Source organism: Amblyraja radiata, chromosome 9 (assembly GCF_010909765.2).
Source record: "Amblyraja radiata isolate CabotCenter1 chromosome 9, sAmbRad1.1.pri, whole genome shotgun sequence".
Classification (NCBI taxonomy): domain Eukaryota; kingdom Metazoa; phylum Chordata; class Chondrichthyes; order Rajiformes; family Rajidae; genus Amblyraja; species Amblyraja radiata.
The window spans coordinates 5982252-6002141 of record NC_045964.1 but is presented as its reverse complement, the minus strand read 5'-3'; the positions used below and the strand labels follow the sequence as shown (position 1 = coordinate 6002141).

The following is a 19890-nucleotide window of genomic DNA, read 5'->3' as shown; positions in this document are numbered from 1 at the left end:
GAAACTAAAACAATTTGACTATCTTTTGTGTCCTGGACCAGGAATACAGAAAATATCTATTAATGGCGGCATTCTCATAAGGTCATACGGTCTTAAGTGATAGGAGTAGAATTAGGCCATTCGGCCCATCGAGTACACTCAACCATTCAATCATGGCTGACCTATCTCTCCCTCCTAACCCCATTCTCCTGCCTTCTCCCCGTAACCCCCGCAGTGATTAAACAAAAACATTCTGTTCATCCTTCATCATACTCACAGAAAAGATGCACAGAACACATCCTCCTCCTCCTCGTCTTCGTCACTCGACTCCCTGTCGCCACACTTAGTACTTGACGATCTCTCAATCGACGTGCTCCACTCCACCGAGCTGGTCGTAACTGCGGGCGAGGCATTCTTTTCCACATCATCCGGTGACCCCCATTTATTCGGGGGGCCCGGCTCCGCCGTTTCCTGCGCGCTTTCGGCGGTTGTGTTCGGAGCAGGCTGGATTTCATGCTTCTCGATCCAGGCGTTGTAGTACCTGACAATGTTCTCATGGTTCAGGCGGGACAGCAGTGTCACCTCGCCCTTTATCCTGCGGAACTGCTTACTGCTCGGATTGACCAGAATGCGCTTGATGGCATAGTAGCAACCATCCAATTTATTCTTTACCTAGAATGAAGCATAACGTGACATTTACATCGTGGCTCAAGATCATATAGAATTGGAGAATGGAGTCTTTGAGAAGGAACTGCAGATGCTGGAAAATCGAAGGTAGACAAAAGTGCTGGAGAAACTCAGCGGGTGCAGCAGCATTTATGGAGCGAAGAAAATAGGCAACGTTTTGGGCCAAAACCCTTCTTCAGACTGATGTAGGGTGAGGGGCCAGAGGAGGAGCCAAAGGGCTAAGGGAGTGCTGAGAAGGGGAGGAGACAGCAAGGGCTACCGGTAATTGGAGAAGTCAATGTTCATGCCGCTAGGGTGCAAACGTTGCCTATTTCCTTCGCTCCATAGATGCTGCTGCACCCGCTGAGTTTCTCCAGCACTTTTGTCTACCTTGGAGAATGGAGCCACAAGGTACTCCCCAGGTACTTTCCCCTGCAACCACAGGAGATGCAACACCTGTCCCTATACCTCCCCCCCTCGACTCTGTCCAGGGACCCCGACAGTCTTTTCGGGTGAGGCAAAGGTTCACTTGCACCTCTTTCTACCTCATCTACGTGTATCCGCTGTTCCAGGTGTGGGTTCTTATACATCGGCGACACCAAACATAGATTGGACGATTGTTTTTGCTGAACCTCTCCGCTCAGTCCGCCTAGGCCTACATGATCTCCCAGTTGCTAAACACTTTAACTCCCCGTCCCATTCTGTCCCGGGCCTCCTCCACTGTCAGAGTGAGGCCCAGCGCAAATTGGAGGAACAGCACCTCACATTTAGCTTGGGCAGCTTACACCCCAGCGGTATGAACATTGACTTCTCTAACTTTAAGTAACCCTTGCATCCCCTCTCTCTGCGCCCCTCCCCCACCCTGGTCATTGTACTAGATTCACTGTTGTCCTGGTGAGTTTCATTGTCTGTAACTCATTTTCACCCAGCCCACAGCCAAGGCCTGTTGCCTTGATCATATACGTTTTTGCATATGTCTCGTTCATTTGTCCTATATCTCTCTGTATCTGTCTGTATCTCTCATTTTCCTTTCCCCTGACTAATTCTGAAGGAGGGTCTCGACCCGAAATGCCACCTATTCCTTTTCTCCACAGATAATAATAATAATAATGGATGGGATTTATATAGCGCCTTTCTAATACTCAAGGCGCTTTACATCGCATTATTCATTCACTCCTCAGTCACACTCGGTGGTGGTAAGCTACTTCTGTAGCCACAGCTGCCCTGGGGCAGACTGACGGAAGCGTGGCTGCCATTCTGCGCCTATGGCCCCTCCGACCACCACCAATCACTCACACACATTCACACACAGGCAAAGGTGGGTGAAGTGTCTTGCCCAAGGACACAACGACAGTATGCACTCCAAGCGGGATTCGAACCGGCCACCTTCCGGTTGCCAGCCGAACACTTAGCCCATTGTGCCATCTGTCATCCCACAGATGCTGCTTGACCTACTGAGTTACTCCAGCTTTTTGTGTCTATCTTAGGTTTAAAGCAGCATCTGCAGTCCCTTCCTTCGTGCACCACAGGTGCAGATTTGTTTGTGATATATATATATATAAATAAGGTTTATCAAACATGGAACAGCGCAAGAACAGGCCCTTTGACCCACAATGTCTATGCCGAACATGATGCCAAAACCAACTCTTATCTGCCCGCACATAACCCATATCCCTCTAATCCCTACATGTCCATGTGCCTATCTAAAAGTCTCTTAAATGCCACTATCGCATCTGTCTCAACCACCACCCCGCGCAGCACATTCCAGGCACCCACCACACTCTGTGTAATAAACTTGCCCCGTACATCAAACTTTGAGCCTCTCACCTCGGAGATATGCCCTCTAATATTTGATTTTTCCATCCTGGGAAAAAAAAGATTCTGACTAATCTATGCCTCACATCATTTTATGTATGTCTATCAGGTTGCCCTGCAACCTCTGGCATCCAGGACTGTCCAACCTCTCCCTGCAGCTAATACCCCCTAAACCAGGCATCATTCTGGTAAGCCTCCTCTGCGCCTTTCCCAAAGCATCCACAACCTTCCCCTAACCCCATCGTAAGTTGAGGAGCAGCTGCAGAGTGCAAACAAAGTACTTAATTTAAAAACTACAGGAGGCATACAGGAAAGAGTTCAAGATTATTACTTAGAATGACCTTGATTACAGCTCCGAAGGCACCTTTCCCCAGAAGCTGCAGCTCCTCAAACTCTTTGTAATAATGTGAAAGCTGTTTCTGGGTGTCTGTGAAGAGTGACGCTTTCAGAAGGTGGCTGTTGAGGATAACGGTTTCCGAACAGTCTGTTCCTCCGGCCAAATCTGAAAAGAGGAGAATAGAACAGTGCAGCACAGGAAGAGGCCCTTCGGCCCACAATGTCCACCTCTGTACATGATGCCAAGTTAAACTCTGCCCCCACGTGTTCCACATCCTTCCATTCCCTGCATATCAATAAACGCCTCTTCAACACCATTATACCATGTGCTCCAAGTACCCACCGCCCTTTACATAAAAACATTCCCGCGGTCCAAGCATTAGCTCAGGGGTGCAGCACCTAGACTATGGAACAGCATCCCTCTCCTCATCAGAACTGCCCCCTCCATCGACTCTTATGACTTAAAACCTATTTCTACTCTCAAGCCTTTCTTGAGGTCCTCTGAGGGAACGCTGTATGTATTTATGTATGTATTGTTGATCTATGTACCACTGTATGTAGCATGTTAGTACCTGCACTGATGTAAAGCACTTTGGTCAACGAGAGTTGTTTTTAAATGTGCTATAGAAATAAAATTGACTTGACAGAGGTCTGAAGAAGGGTTTCAGCCCGAAACGTTGCCTATTTCCTTCGCTCCATAGATGCTGCTGCACCCGCTGAGTTTCTCCAGAATTTTTGTGTACCTAAAATTGACTTGATTTGACTTTACACTTTGCCCCTTTCGCCTTAAAGCAATGGCCTCTAATATTTGATATATCCACCCGAGGAAAAAGTTCTCGACTGTCTATCCTACCTATTCCACTCATACGTTTATAAACCCATTAGATCATCACTCCACCTCCAATGCTGCAACAACAACAAAAACACACCCTGCCCTTGTAGCTAATACTTCTAGTTTATAGCTAATACCTTCTAATCCAAGCAGCGTTCTAGTAAACCTCTTCTGCACCCTCTCCAAAGCCTCCACATCCACCCTTCCTTGGAGTAAAAAGGATATGGTGACTAAAACTGCATAATAATGCTCCAAATTTCAGAGGGTGGTGAATCTGTGGAATTCATTGCCACAGAAGGCTGGGGAGGCCAAGTCAATGGATATTTTAAAGACAGAGATTTGTGATTAGTATGGGTGTCGGGGTTTATGGGGAGAAGGGGAATGGGGTTAGCAGGGAGGGATAGGTCAGCCATGATTGAAGCCTTGATAGACTCGATGGGCCGAATAACCTAAATCTACTCCTATCACTTATGAACTTATGAACTGCGGCCTACCCCAAGTAGCTGCAAAATAACTTCCTGACGGTCACGGTGGCACCTTACAGCGAATGCAGCGTCGGAGACCCGGGTTCGATCCCGACTACGGGTGCTGTCTGTACGGAGTTTGTACGTTCTCCCCGTGACCTGCGTGGGATTTCTCCGAGATCTTCAGTTTCCTCCCACACACCAAAGACGTACAAGTTTGTAGGTGAATTGGCTTGGTAAATGTAAAAATTGTCCCTAGTGTGTGTAGGATAGTGTTAATGTACAGGGGATCGCTGGTCGGCACGGACCCGGTGGGCCAAAGGGCCTGTTTCCGTGCTGGATCTCTAAACTAGACTGTTATGCTCAATCCCCTGATCGATGAAAGGGGATCTCACTCTATCTACTTGTGTTGCCACTTTCAGGTAGCTGTGGACTTGGACCCCAAGATCCCTCGGTACAGCAATGCCGTTAAGGGTCTTGACAGAAAGTATATACTTTCCCCTATGTTCAATATCCCAAGTGTTCCACCTCGTCCTGGCAACATCCTTGTACATTTCGGAGCCTAGAGAAATAGGCAAGCGATAGAAGCAACTCCTGGAAAGCAGTAAAGGAGATATTGCCAACAGCCTCGAGGGCAGTATTTGAAAAAAGATGGTATTTAAAGGATGTGGACAAATGCTGCCACTGGTTAAATGGAAGACAATTGGAACAAGGGCTTGTAAGAGCAAAACTAATACTACAGTGTAATTTCACATTAAGTAGCACAGAGGGAGGCACGGTGGCACAGCGGTAGAGATGTTGCCTTACAGTGCCAGAGACCCGGATTCAATCCTGACGATGGGTGCTGTCTGTGTGTAGTGTGTAGTTTGTATGCTCTGCCTGTGACCTTGTGGGTTTTCTCCTGGTTTCTTCCCACATTCGAAAGAGATGCGGGTTTGAAAGTTAATTGGCTTCTATAAACAAATTGTCCCCAGTGTGTAGGATACAACTAGTGTATGGGAGATCTTATAGCTGATCGACGCAGACACGGTGGGCCTGTTTCCATGCTGTATCTCTAAAACTAGATTAAAACCAGCAGGAATATTATTAAAAAGTTGATGCAATAGACGATGTAGGCCACCGAGACCGAAATTATCGTAGTGCAAAGCCTTTAGGATTTACTAGTACAAGGATGTCGTTCCTAGCTTCTAACGTACCCGACTTGCGTTGAGCATCGGGGCTGAGGGAGAACAATATTGTGCAGTGTGATGGGTTGGACCGCTTACCTTCTGGGCTGTCTTCACTGCCAGGGGACAGAGCACGCACTACCGGAGGCTTGATAAAGGGATGTTGGAGGAGTTGCTGGGTGCTCCAGCGCACTTTGTCCTCCAAACATACACACCTATGAGATAGAGAGGGCACAGAGCAAGTGAGAGGGAGCGAGACAGAGGACTGAGGGCGAAAGAGAAAGAGCATTGAGAGGAGAGGAGGGAGGGCGAGAGTGGGCAGGGAGAAACAGAGATAGAGAGAGAGAGGGTGGAGAGCACAAGAGAGAGAGACAGGGACAGACAGAGAGAGAGAGAGAGAGAGAGAGAGACAGAGAGAGAGAGAGAGACAGAGAGACAGAGAGAGAGAGAGACAGAGAGAGAGAGAGAGAGACAGAGAGAGAGAGAGAGAGAGACAGAGAGAGAGAGAGAGAGACAGAGAGACAGAGAGAGAGAGAGAGAGACAGAGAGAGAGAGACAGAGAGAGAGAGACAGAGAGAGAGAGACAGAGAGAGAGACAGAGAGAGAGACAGAGCGAGAGACAGAGACAGAGACAGAGAGAGACAGAGAGAGAGACGAGAGACAGAGAGAGAGACGAGAGACAGAGAGAGAGACAGAGAGAGAGACAGAGAGACAGAGAGAGAGAGATACAGAGAGACGAGATACAGAGAGACAGAGAGCAGAGAGACAGAGGACAGGAGACAGAGAGACATAGAGACAGAGAGATACAGAGAGAAGAGAGAGAGAGATAGAGAGAGAGAGAGAGAGAAGAGAGAGAGAGGAGAGTAGAGAGATGAAAGAGATAGAGAAGGTTCAGATGGGAGTGTAGTATTGTATGGAGAATCGGGTGGGGGAGCTCAGGATGGAGGGGAGCGGGACCATACAAATGACATCCCCACTTCAATATGCACGTCAGGGGCATTCAAGGAGCATCTCTGTCTGTGCCCACAATTCATGGCACACTGACCATGTGACGAGATGTGTGTGACCATCAACAGGCACACTGCTGGTGATATACAACTTACTTGTTGAGAAAGTCCTGCAAGTCGCCGGGCAGGCTATTGGGCACCGTTACTGGGTATTCCTTCACAGCCACCCCTTGGCTGAGGGCCAACAAGAGAAGGCCCAGTCTCCACACGTCCCCCTTCTTCCCGCTCTTGTAGGGCAGGGCGTTCTCACTGAAGCGCACTTTGGTTTCTTCAAACACGTCCTCCTTGCAGATGTCGGCCAGGCGCTTGGAGATGCTGTAGTCGGTCAGCCTGACGTTGCCCCTGAGGTCGATCAGCACGCTGGAGGCGTTGAGAACCTTGTGCACCACGGAGTTGCCGTGCAGGTAGTCGAGGGCGGCCAGCAGCTGTGCTGCGTAATGCTGGAGCTGGCCGGGAGCAGCAGGGGCCCCAGTGTCCAGGACCTCCGCCAAGCTGGAGCAGTTGACGTGCTCCACAAGCAGGCTGATCACGATCGAGTTCTCCCGCTCTCTCCAGCTCATTGCCATGTAGCGGACCAGATTAGTGTGGCTCAGTTTCAGCAAGGAGCTAAACTCAGTTTCCGCGCCTTGTATCTGGAGAAAAAAAACACGAGAGAGATTGAATTAGGGATTTGCCCCCCCCCCCCCCCCCCCTCACATTCTCACCAACCTTCCACTCCCCGCCCTAGCCCCCCCCCCACCACCAAACTTGCCCCCCTCTCCTCGCCCACCCCCACAACCACTCTTGCTGACCTCTCCCCCCACAACCACTCTTGCTGCCCCCCCCCACAATCACTCTTGCTGCCCTACCCCACAACCACTCTTGCTGCCCTACCCCACAACCACTCTTGCTGCCCTACCCCACAACCACAACCGTGATAGTTGGGATCACGGAGACATGGCTCCAGGGTGACCAAGGCTGGGAGCTGAACATCCAGGGATATTCAATATTCAGGAGGGATAGACAGAAAGGGAAAGGAGGTGGGGTAGCGTTGCTGATTAGAGAGCAGATTAACGCAATAGAAGGGAAGAAAATTAGCTTGGAGGATGTGGAATCGATATGGGTAGAGCTGCGAAACACTAAGGGGCAGAAAACTCTACTGGGAGTTGTGTACAGGCCACCTAACAGTAGTAGTGCAGTTGGGGATGGCATCAAACAGGAAATTAGAAATGCGTGCAACAAAGGTAAAACAGTTATAATGGGTGACTTCAATCTACATATAGATTGGGTGAATCAAATTGGCAGGGGTGCTGAAAAAGAGGATTTCTTGGAATGTATGCGGGATAGTTTTCTAAACCAACATGTAGAGGAACCAACGAGAGAGCAGGCTATTCTAGATTGGGTATTGAGTAATGAGGAAGGGTTAGTTAGCAGTCTTGTTGTGCGTGGCCCCTTGGGCAAGAGTGACCATAATATGGTTGAGTTCTTCATTAGGATGGAGAGTGACATTGTTAAGTCAGAAACAAGGGTCCTGAACTTAAAGAAAGGTAACTTTGAGGGTATGAGACGTGAATTGGCCAAGATAGATTGGCAATTGATTCTTAATGGGTTGACGGTGGATATGCAATGGAAGGCATTTAAAGACTGCATGGATGAACTACAACAATTGTTCATCCCAGTTTGGCAAAAAAATAAATCAGGGAAGGTAGTGCATCCGTGGATAACAAGGGAAATCAGGGATAGTATCAAAGCAAAAGATGAAGCGTACAAATTAGCCAGAAAAAGTAGCCTACCAGAGGACTGGGAGAAATTCAGAGTCCAGCAGAGGAGGACAAAGGGCTTAATTAGGAAAGGGAAAATAGATTATGAAAGAAAACTGGCAGGGAACATAAAAACTGACTGCAAAAGCTTTTATAGATATGTGAAGAGAAAAAGATTAGTTAAAACAAATGTAGGTCCCTTGCAGTCAGAAACAGGTGAATTGATCATGGGGAACAAGGACATGGCAGACCAATTGAATAACTACTTTGGTTCTGTCTTCACTAAGGAAGACATAAATAATCTGCCGGAAATAGCAGGGGACCGGGGGTCAAATGAGATGGAGGAACTGAGTGAAATCCAGGTTAGCCGGGAAGTGTTGTTAGGTAAATTGAATGGATTAAAGGCCGATAAATCTCCAGGGTCAGATAGGCTGCATCCCAGAGTACTTAAGGAAGTAGCCCCAGAAATAGTGGATGCATTAGTGATAATTTTTCAAAACTCTTTAGATTCTGGAGTAGTTCCTGAGGATTGGAGGGTAGCTAATGTAACCCCACTTTTTAAAAAGGGAGGGAGAGAGAAAACAGGGAATTACAGACCAGTTAGTTTAACGTCGGTAGTGGGGAAACTGCTAGAATCAGTTATTAAAGATGGGATAGCAGCACATTTGGAAAGTGGTGAAATCATTGGACAAAGTCAGCATGGATTTATGAAAGGTAAATCATGTCTGACGAATCTTATAGAATTTTTCGAGGATGTAACTAGTAGAGTGGATAAGGGAGAACCAGTGGATGTGTTATATCTCGACTTTCAGAAGGCTTTCGACAAGGTCCCACATAAGAGATTAGTATACAAACTTAAAGCACACGGTATTGGGGGTTCAGTATTGATGTGGAGAACTGGCTGGCAGACAGGAAGCAAAGAGTAGGAGTAAACGGGTCCTTTTCACAATGGCAGGCAGTGACTAGTGGGGTACCGCAAGGCTCAGTGCTGGGACCCCAGCTATTTACAATTTATATTAATGATTTGGACGAGGGAATTGAATGCAACATCTCCAAGTTTGCAGATGACACGAAGCTGGGGGGCAGTGTTAGCTGTGAGGAGGATGCTAGGAGACTGCAAGGTGACTTGGATAGGCTGGGTGAGTGGGCAAATGTTTGGCAGATGCAGTATAATGTGGATAAATGTGAGGTTATCCACTTTGGTGGCAAAAACAGGAAAGTAGACTATTATCTGAATGGTGGCCGATTAGGAAAGGGGGAGATGCAACAAGACCTGGGTGTCATGGTACACCAGTCATTAAAAGTAGGCATGCAGGTGCAGCAGGCAGTGAAGAAGGCGAATGGTATGTTAGCATTCATAGCAAAAGGATTTGAGTATAGGAGCAGGGAGGTTCTACTGCAGTTGTACGTGGTCTTGGTGAGACCACACCTGGAGTATTGCGTGCAGTTTTGGTCTCCTAATCTGAGGAAAGACATTCTTGCCATAGAGGGAGTACAGAGAAGGTTCACCAGACTGATTCCTGGGATGTCAGGACTTTCATATGAAGAAAGACTGGATAGACTTGGCTTGTACACGCTAGAATTTAGAGGTTTGAGGGGGGATCTTATAGAAACTTACAAAATTCTTAAGGGGTTGGACAGGCTAGATGCAGGAAGATTGTTCCGGATGTTGGGGAAGTCCAGAACAAGGGGTCACAGTTTAAGGATAAGGGGGAAGTCTTTTAGGACCGAGATGAGAAAAACATTTTTCACACAGAGAGTGGTGAATCTGTGGAATTCGCTGCCACAGAAGGTAGTTGAGGCCAGTTCATTAGCTATATTTATGAGGGTGTTAGATGTGGCCCTTGTGGCTAAAGAGATCAGGGGGTATGGAGAGAAGGCAGGTACGGGATACTGAGTTGGATGATCAGCCATGATCATATTGAATGGCGGTGCAGGCTCGAAGGGCCGAATGGCCTACTCCTGCACCTATATTCTATGTTTCTATGTTTCTTGCTGCCCTACCCCACAACCACTCTTGCTGCCTTCCCCCCACAACCATTCTTGCTGCCCCCCCCACAACCATTCTTGCTGCCCTACCCCACAACCACTCTTACTGCCCCCCTCCTCCCCACAACCACTCTTGCTGCCCCCTTCCCCCCCACAACCACTCTTGCTGCCCCCTTCACCCCTACAACCACTCTTGCTGTGTCCCCCCCACAACCACTCTTGCTGCCCCCTTCACCCCTACAACCACTCTTGCTGCCCCCCCCCACAACCACTCTTGCTGCCCCCTTCACCCCTACAACCACTCTTGCTGCCCCCCCCCACAACCACTCTTGCTGCCCCCTTCACCCCTACAACCACTCTTGCTGTGTCCCCCCCACAACCACTCTTGCTGCCCCCTTCACCCCTACAACCACTCTTGCTGCCCCCCCCCCACAACCACTCTTGCTGCCCCCTTCACCCCTACAACCACTCTTGCTGCCCCCCCCCCCACAACCACTCTTGCTGCCCCCTTCACCCCTACAACCACTCTTGCTGCCCCCACAACCACTCTTGCTGCCCCCTTCCCCCCCACAACCACTCTTGCTGCCCCCCCCACAACCACTCTTGCTGCCCCCCCCACAACCACTCTTGCTGCCCCCTTCCCCCCCACAACCACTCTTGCTGCCCCCTTCCCCCCCACAACCACTCTTGCTGCCCCCCCCACAACCACTCTTGCTGCCCCCCCCACAACCACTCTTGCTGCCCCCTTCCCCCCCACAACCACTCTTGCTGCCCCCTTCACCCCCACAACCACTCTTGCTGCCCCCCCCACAACCACTCTTGCTGCCCCCTTCCCCCCCACAACCACTCTTGCTGCCCCCTTCACCCCCACAACCACTCTTGCTGCCCCCTTCCCCCCCACAACCACTCTTGCTGCCCCCCCCACAACCACTCTTGCTGCCCCCTTCACCCCTACAACCACTCTTGCTGCCCCCCCCACAACCACTCTTGCTGCCCCCTTCACCCCTACAACCACTCTTGCTGTGTCCCCCCCACAACCACTCTTGCTGCCCCCTTCACCACTACAACCACTCTTGCTGCCCCCTTCACCCCTACAACCACTCTTGCTGTGTCCCCCCCACAACCACTCTTGCTGCCCCCTTCACCCCTACAACCACTCTTGCTGTGTCCCCCCCACAACCACTCTTGCTGCCCCCTTCACCCCTACAACCACTCTTGCTGTGTCCCCCCCACAACCACTCTTGCTGCCCCCTTCACCACTACAACCACTCTTGCTGCCCCCTTCACCACTACAACCACTCTTGCTGCCCCCCTCCTCCCCACAACCACTCTTGCTGCCCCCTTCACCCCTACAACCACTCTTGCTGCCCCCTTCACCCCCGCAACCACTCTTGCTGTCCCCCCCCCCACAACCACTCTTGCTGCCCCCCCCCCCCCCCCCACAACCACTCTTGCTGCCCCCTTCCCCCCCACAACCACTCTTGCTGCCCCCTTCACCCCTACAACCACTCTTGCTGCCCCCCCCCCGCACCTCTCCCCTGGGAGGTGATTCAGTAGAGATTTAATGAAGCAGATGAGATAGAAACCGTAGGAGATCACAGATTACGGACATTTAGGGACATGATTTGCGGGGATTGACAAGCAAGGAAGCAAACAGAATGTGTAGGAAGAAACTGCAGCTGCTGGTTTAAACTGAACCGATTACGAGCGGGACAGGCAGCATCTCTGGAGAGAAGGTATGGTGAAGTTTGGGGTCGAGACTCCTTCCTCAGACTAGTCTGTCCCGCTGAGTTACTCCAGCATTTTGTGTCGGAGCAAGGGAGCAAGAGCTGCTAACAGAAGCAGTTGAAATGATGAACTAAATCTTGGTTGGCTGGTGGTTGCGTTGCCAAAAGGCCTAGCAAGCCTTTCAATTGCCTCATAAATGCCACATTGAAGTACAGCAAGAATGAAATAGACAGACTGTCCATAATTGAGTGTGCGGGAAGGAGCTGCAGATGCTGGTCTGATGAAGGGTCTCGACCCCAAACGTCACCCATTCCTTCTCTCCAGAGATGCTGCCTGACCCGCTGAGTTACTCCAGCTTTTTGTGTCTATCGTCATTGACCTCTGCACTATGACAAGGCAAAAGTGCTTCCAGTTAGCCTTGCAAAGGTGTCCTCACAAATGCCTGGGAGTTGCAGAGGAGTCGGGAAGGACATTACATAGTCATAGTCATAGCCATTGGGCCCAAGCTCTTCAATCAATGCTCGACTATACTTCATCCTACCCTTGGACAGGCACGGGAATAGGAAAGACTGACAGGGATATGTGTAGGGTTGCCAACTTTCTCACTCCCAAATAAGGGACAAAAGGTCAAAATAGGGGATCAAATTCCCAACAGCAATTCGTTGACCGACTCGGCCGTGTCTGGGTGAATGATGAGTTGGCCCGGGTGCCGGACTGCACACAAAGCCCAGCAGGCGGGCCAGCAGAGGAGTTTTGGCCCGGGATCGTGCGACTTCGCGCACAAAGTCCGGCACCCCATCCAACTCAGTTTTGGTCTCCTAATTTGAGGAAGGACATCCATGTGATTGAGGCAGTGCAGCGTAGGTTCATGAGATCGATCCCTGGGATGGCCGGACTGTCATATGAGGAAAGATTGAGAAGACTAGGCTTGTATTCACTGGAGTTTAGAAGGAGGGGGGATCTTATAGAAACATATAAAATTATAAAAGGATTGGACAAGCTAGATGCAGGAAAAATGTTCCCAATGTTGGGCGAGTCCAGAACCAGGGGCCACAGTCTTAGAATAAAGGGGAGGCCATTTAAGACTGAGGTGAGAAAAAACATTTTCACCCAGAGTTATGAATTTGTGGAATTCCCTGCCACAGAGGGCAGTGGAGGCCAAATCACTGGATGGATTTAAGAGAGTTAGATAGAGCTCTAGGGGCTAGTGGAATCAAGGGATATGAGGAGAAGGCAGGCATGGGTTATTGATTGGGGACGATCAGCCATGATCACAATGAATGGTGGTGCTGGCTCGAAGTGCCAAATGGCCTCCTCCTGCACCTATTTTCTATGTTCTATGTTTCTAACTCATGAACCGATGATTGGCCATGGGAAGGAGGGGTGGTGGTGTGGGCAGTAAGCGAAGGTCGGGCTGTCGGGACGGGTGAGGCAGGGCCGGACGCGGCACTCCCATCCGACAGTCCCCTCGACCTGAGTAGTAGCAGTCAAATACGGGACAAGGGCGGTCCCGTATGGGACAAACCAATGTAGCCCAATGTACGGGATGTCCCGGCTAATACGGGACAGTCGGCAAGCCTAGATATCGGTCACACGCCGTTAGATGGGGCTATTTCAGGATCTTTGGTTGGCACCGGGCAAGTTTGGGTGAGGGGCCATTTCCCTGCTGAATAACTCGGTGACTTGATGACCCGCCAGATGTGGCAATTCTGTGGGATATTTGCAAAAAGGGGGGCTTTGGGAATCCTCAATTCCAGACCCCAAGAAGCCTCAATCCGGGTCATACATGGACAAGGCCTGAAGAAAGGTCTCGACCCGAAACGTCACCTCTTCCTTCTCTCCAGAGATGCTGTCTGACTCGCTGAGTTGCTCCAGCTTTTTGTGTCTATCTTATGGGCAAGGAACCGTTCTCCCATCACCGCACACCACTCTCTCTGATGATAAATCAGCTCTTCACATTCAACTAAATATGGAAGAGACAGAGAGTGGCAAGGGCAGGCACAGTGTTCATTCTAGACAAGTGACTTTGATTTCCGTGAATAAGAATATGTCAATGGCATCAATATCAAATATGAAGTGCTGTTCCTCCAATTTGCATTTGACAAATTATTTTCCTAGCTGTGCAGGTTCAGTCAAAACGGAGAATAGTTTCACAGTTATAAAGTCATAAGGTCGTAAGGAATAGGAGTAGAATTAGGCCATTCGGCCAGTCAAGTCTACTCCGCCATTCAATCATGTCTGATCTATCTCTCCCTCCTAACCCCATTCTCCTGCCTTCTCCCCATAACCTCGACACCTGTACTAATCAATAATCTATCTATCTCTACCTTAAATATATCCACTGACTTTGCCTCCACAGCCTTCTGTGGCAAATAATTCCACAGATTCACCACCCTGTGACTAAAGAAATTGCTCCTCATCTCCTTCCTAAAAGAACATCCTTTAATTCTGAGGCTATGACCTCTAGTCCTAGACTCTCCCACTAGTGGAAACAACCTCTCCACATCCACTCTATCCAGGCCTTTCACTGTTCCGTATGTTTCAATGAGGTCCCCCCTCATTCTTCTAAACCCCAGCCAGTACAGGGCCAGTGCCGACAAACGCTCATCATAGGTTAACCTACTCATTCCTGGGATCATTCTTGTAAACCTCCTCTGGACCCTCTCCAGATATGGTGCCCAACAGTTCTCAACGGACAGTTCTCACTGACAGCTACAATTAAATGCTGAGAATGGCTGTTCCTTCCTTGCAGGACAATGCATGGTGTTCCAGTCCTAAACCTTTAGACTAGTGCCGCCCAACAAACTTACCACCAAAGATAGACGCAAAAAACTGGAGTAACCTAGCGGGATGGGCAGCATCTCTGGAGAAAAGGAATGGGTGACGTTTCAGGTCGAGACCCTTCTTGAGACCCGAAATGTCACCCATTCCTTCTCTCCAGACCTGCTCCATGTCCCGCTGAGTTACTCCAGCTTTTTGTGTCTATCTTCGATTTAAACCAGCATCTGCGGGTCCTTCCTGCACAAACTTACCACCTCCCTGACAAAGAAAATAGAAGTGACAATTAAAACTAAATCAGATCACAAAGTGTGGTGGGTGTGTGGGACAAGATGCCAGAGGCAGGGACTATCCCAACGTTAAAGAAACAGTTAGACAGGTACATGGATAGGACAGAGGAGGTTCGGGTCGAGAACCTTCTTCAGATGGGTTTGGGAAAAGGGAAACGAGGGACATAGACGATGATGTAGAGAGATAAAGAACAATGAACGAAATATACGCAAAAAAGGAACGATGATAAAGGAAACAGGCCATTGTTAGCTGTTTGTTGGGTGAAAATCAGAAGCTAGTGTGACTTGGGTGGGCGATGGATAGAGAGGGTTACTTGAAGTTAGAGAAATCAATATTCATACCACTGGGCTGAAACGTCAGCCATTCCTTCTCTCCAGGTATGCTGCCTGTCCCTCTGAGTGACTCCAGTTTTTTGTCTCTTAAAGCCCTGTCCCACGGTGCGAGTTCATTCCAAGAGTTCTCCCGAGTTTGCACTGATTCGAACTCGGAGATTTACGGTAATGGCCACTCGTCGGTACTCGGGGCTCTCGTGGACATTTTTCAACGTGTTGAAAAATCTTCACGAGTCTTCCCGAGCTTACCTGCCGTTAGCGAGTCTTCCCGAGTACCTGCCGTTAGCGCTAAGAGACGTCCCCGAGCTCCGACGTACCCGCTACGTTCATTCTCCGTGCTGACCACGAGTTTGATTTTTTTTAAACTCGGGAGATCTCTTGGAATGAACTCGTACCATGGGACAGGGCTATAACATGGATAGGACTGGTTTGGAGGGATATGGACCAAACGCGGGCAGGTGGGACTCATGCAGCTGGGACATGTTGGCCGGGGTGGGCAAGTTGAGCCAGTTTCCACACTGGATCACTCTATGACTCTACGAGATCGCTTTGAACGCGTGTCCAGATTGGCGGCATTACCTGCTTTTTGCATTTTTCGATTTTGTCCTTCTCTTCACTGGTGAGAAACTTTCCCATCTTCTTCTGCCACTGAAGAACCCATTCGTAGATCACCACAAAATCCCCTGTCAATTCTTCCAAAGCATTGTAAACAGTTCGGCTCAGATGTTCACTCTCACCTGTCACATTAAGATACACAAGTCACTTATGCCTCCTAATAATGTTACACCAATTGTTACATAGGTCTAGAAATTTACTTTTATTTACTTTTTAGTTTTAGAGATACAGCGCGGAAACAACCGGGTCCGCTCCGACCAGCGATCCCCACACATTAACACTCGGGACAGTTTTTACATTTATCAGTCCAATTAACCGACAAACCTGCACGTCTTTGGAGTGTTGGAGGAAACCGAAGATCTCGGAGAAAACCCATGCAGGTCACGGGGAGAACGCACAAACTCCATACAGACAGCACCCGTAGTCGGGGTTGAACCCGGGTCTCTGGCGCTGCGTTCGCTGTAAGGCAGCAACTCTACCGCTGCGCCACCGTGGTTCAAGAGAGGAAAGGGTTTACAAAAAACGCAGTGACTAAAAATGTTCCTCACCGACAATCTTTCCCACATGGACAATCGATCCCGTGTTAAAATGTATCACTTTGTGTATTTTAGAACCGTCTTCATTACTGCATTCAGAAAATTGCCGTTCTCTCCTGCAATTGAAAAGTAATCGACATTACAATGTTAATGCAATGGCTTTTTGAATCTGTTTGAACATCACAAAACTATCTTCACAGTAGCCGTCTCAAACCCAAAATGCCAGCCATTCCTTTTCTCCAGCGATGCTGTCTGACCCGCTGAGTTACTCCAGCTTTTGTGTCTATCCTATCCTATCTTCTAGCCTTTTCCCTTCAGAAGGCCAAGCAATCTCTTTGCTTGCAGGCCTCTCTCTGGCAGTTCAACGGGAAAGTTCATAAGTGATAGGAGCAGATTGAATGGCCCATCAAGTCTACTCCGCCATTGAATCGTGGCTGATCAATCTCTCCCTCCCAATCCCTGCCTTCTTCCTATAACTCCTGACACCCGTACTAATCAAGAATCTATCTATCTCGGCCTTAAAAATACCTATCGACAACCTCCAAGCCTTCAGTGGCAATGAATTCCACAGATTCACCACCCTCTGACTAAAGAAATTCCTCCTCATCTCCTTCCTAAAGGAACGTCCTTTTGTTTTGAAGCTGTGACCTTTGACCCTAGACCAGGGGTGGGGAACCTGCGGCCTTGAGGCCTCATGCGGCCTTCTAGGCCATGAAGTGCGGCCTTTTGAATGGATCCAAATTTTGTAGAACAAATCCTTTTATTTTTATTAATATGTTTTTGTTCTTCTTTTATTATTTTTATTTTAATCTTAAAATGAACGTATTTAAAATACCAAGGAGTAAAAGAAGATTCAAGAAATAATCCTCCCCGACTGACGGCCACAATTAAAATGATTAGTAAGTCATGAGGGCGATTTTAACAAAATAACGTACATTTTGAAGTATATCTAATTGAAGTTTCTTGGATGCGGCCTTATTAGATTACAGCTAACTTAATGCGGCATTCCAACATGAAAAGGTTCCCCACCCCTGCCCTAGACACTCCCACTAGTGGAAACATCCTCTCCACATCCACTCTATCCAAGCCTTTCACTATTTCATGAGGTCCCCCCTCAACCTTGTCAACTCCAGCAAGTACAGGCCCAGTGCCGTCAAACACTCATCATATGTTAACCCACTCATTCCAGCGATCATTCTCGTAAACTAATCTTAAGATCGAAGTGGAAGGAAATGGCCAGACCTTATTGCAAAAGATAGACTGTAAAAAGAGATGAGAGTGGAGATTTAGAAAGGGATAAGATAGAGTATTTTGAAATGGCGAGAATAAAGAACTGTGCAGGAGCAACATGATTGTTGAGAACTATATATAGGAATCGTGAAAACAAAACCAATGGAGAAGCAAACAAAAATAATCTAGGGTGGCACACTGTCATTATCTAAGGCAGCGGTAGAGTTGCTGCCTTACAGCGCCAGTGACCCGGGTTCGATCCTGACCAGGGGTGCTGTCTGTACAGAGTTTGTACGTTCTCCTGTGACCTATGTGGGTTTTCTCCAGGAGCTCCAGATTCCTCCCACACTTCAAAGACGAACAGGTTTGTAGGTTAATTGGCTTGGTATAATTACAAATTATCGCCAATGTGTGTCGGACAGTGTTAATGTGCGGGGATCGCTGGTCGGTGCGGACCCGGTGGGCTGGAGGGCCTGTTTCCGCACTGTATCTCTAAACTAAACTAAACTAGTGGAATATTAACCTTCATCTCAAGGATTCTGGATCAGAGTAGAGAGGGAGCTCTGTTATCTTTGTACAGAGCTCTGGTTATACATTTAGTGTTTCATTCTACAATTCCAGTGCCCTCCAGGAGATTATCAAGAAACAAAACGCCCACAAAAATCTTTCATTCTAATTGCAACAATAAACCATTTTCAAAGTGTGACGATTGGTGAAATCTGACCAGTGAGAGGCAAAGATAGGATAGACAGTCACAACCTTTTTCCCAGGATGGAAAAATCAAATACTAGAGGGCGCAGCTCAAAGAGCCAGAGGGTTGTGAGTCTCTACCACAGAAGGAATTCTCTACCACAGAAGGCAGTGGAGGCCAATTCACTGGGTGTTTTCAAGAGTTAGTTATAGCTCTTAACGGAATCAAGGGATATGGGGCGAAAGCAGGAACGGGGTACTGATTCTGGATGATCAGCCATGATCATATTGAATGGCGGTGCTGGCTCGAAAGGCCAAATGGCCTACTCCCACACCTATTTTCTATGTTTCTCCGGGGAGAGTTTAAAGATGAGTAGAGTGACTATTTTTTTTTATAAAGAGGGTGGTGGGTGCCTGGAACGTGCTGCCATGGTTGGAGATTGAGGCAGATACAATAGTGGCATCTGACCATTGGGACCCCTTCATCTAGGCTCAACCTGCACCTGGCATTCTACTCTCCTTGAAATGCTACCACCATCTTCATACTTCAAACGGCCATTGGAACTTGTTCTGCGACGGCTGTTTCCTCCCTTCTTGTGGGTGACCTGGTCCATCGCGCTGTTGTTCAAACTGGCATTCGGCTGCGGGCTTAAGGCAGCAATTCTGGAAGTGTTCGCGGGAACTGTTTCTTGGGCACTTTCTAACCATTCCTGGAGTGTGGGGAAAGAAAAGAAGCAAAAGTGGAAGGATACATACACACATTTTGAGCGTTGCGTTCAGACTTAGCATCTAACAAAAACGGAAGAGTAGACCATTCTCCTCCTCAAATCTGCTCCAGCACTCAACAAGATCTACAGTTACAGTTTAGTTTATTGTCACGTGTACCGAGGTACAGTGAAAAGCTTTGTCGCGTGCTATCCAGTCAGCAGAAAGACGATACATGATTACAATCGAGCCATTTACAGTGTACAGATACATGATAAGGGAATAACGATTAATGCAAGGTAAAGCCAGTAAAGTCGGATCAAAGATAGTCCGAGGGTCACTAATGAGGTAGATAGTAGTTCAGCACTGCTCTCTGGTTGTGGTAGGATGATTCAGCTGCCTGATAACAGCTGGGAAGAAACTGTCCCTGAATCTGGAGGTGTGCGTTTTCACACCTGTACCTATGGCCTGAATGGAGAGGGGAGAAGAGGGAGTGGCCAGGCATACAGAGATACAATTTAATCAGAGGGACAGCGAGACTGGTCGAAAAAACTAGGAAGGGGGAGGGATGGAGAGAGAGCAAAAGCAAGGGTTACGAAGTTGGAAAAATCAATATTCATACCGCTGGGTTACAAGCTGTGCAAGCAAAATATGAGGCACTGTTCCTGCAAGTGCTGCCTGTCCCGCTGAGTTACTCCAGCAATTTTGTGTCAATCGACACAACTGTGGTTGCCTCTCGTAATTTGGTCTTTGCATTATCCTATCTATGATCGTTAACTTAAAATAATTAATAATTTATTATATTTGTTGAGCTGTTTCATCCAATGCACATACATTATTGTGGTTCCTATCTGGGTGCATATGGCAAACATATATTCTTGAGGTCTACGAACCTGTTTGGCTATTTGGTTCAGTTTCCTGGCATCTTTCTTTTCCTCTTTTCGCTTCTCGATCTCTTCGAGGATTTCACGTTGCTTCAAAAACAATTAAGA

The 19890-nt window shown here is 48.4% G+C and overlaps 1 protein-coding gene across 3 annotated transcripts in view; it reads right to left on the bottom strand.

Annotated features, from left to right (window-relative positions):
• Nucleotides 1–19890, bottom strand: part of eif2ak4 (eukaryotic translation initiation factor 2 alpha kinase 4) — a 125492-nt gene that overhangs the window by 87081 nt on the left and 18521 nt on the right. For all 3 annotated transcript variants that reach the window (XM_033026581.1, XM_033026582.1, XM_033026583.1), the window contains exons 5-12: nucleotides 19792–19872; nucleotides 18740–18903; nucleotides 16286–16389; nucleotides 15702–15859; nucleotides 6362–6897; nucleotides 5358–5473; nucleotides 2802–2962; nucleotides 257–651 (exon numbers count right to left, since the gene is read on the bottom strand). In XM_033026581.1, the coding sequence (XP_032882472.1) occupies nucleotides 257–651; nucleotides 2802–2962; nucleotides 5358–5473; nucleotides 6362–6897; nucleotides 15702–15859; nucleotides 16286–16389; nucleotides 18740–18903; nucleotides 19792–19872 (1715 nt within the window). The remainder of the gene's footprint in view (nucleotides 1–256; nucleotides 652–2801; nucleotides 2963–5357; nucleotides 5474–6361; nucleotides 6898–15701; nucleotides 15860–16285; nucleotides 16390–18739; nucleotides 18904–19791; nucleotides 19873–19890) is intronic.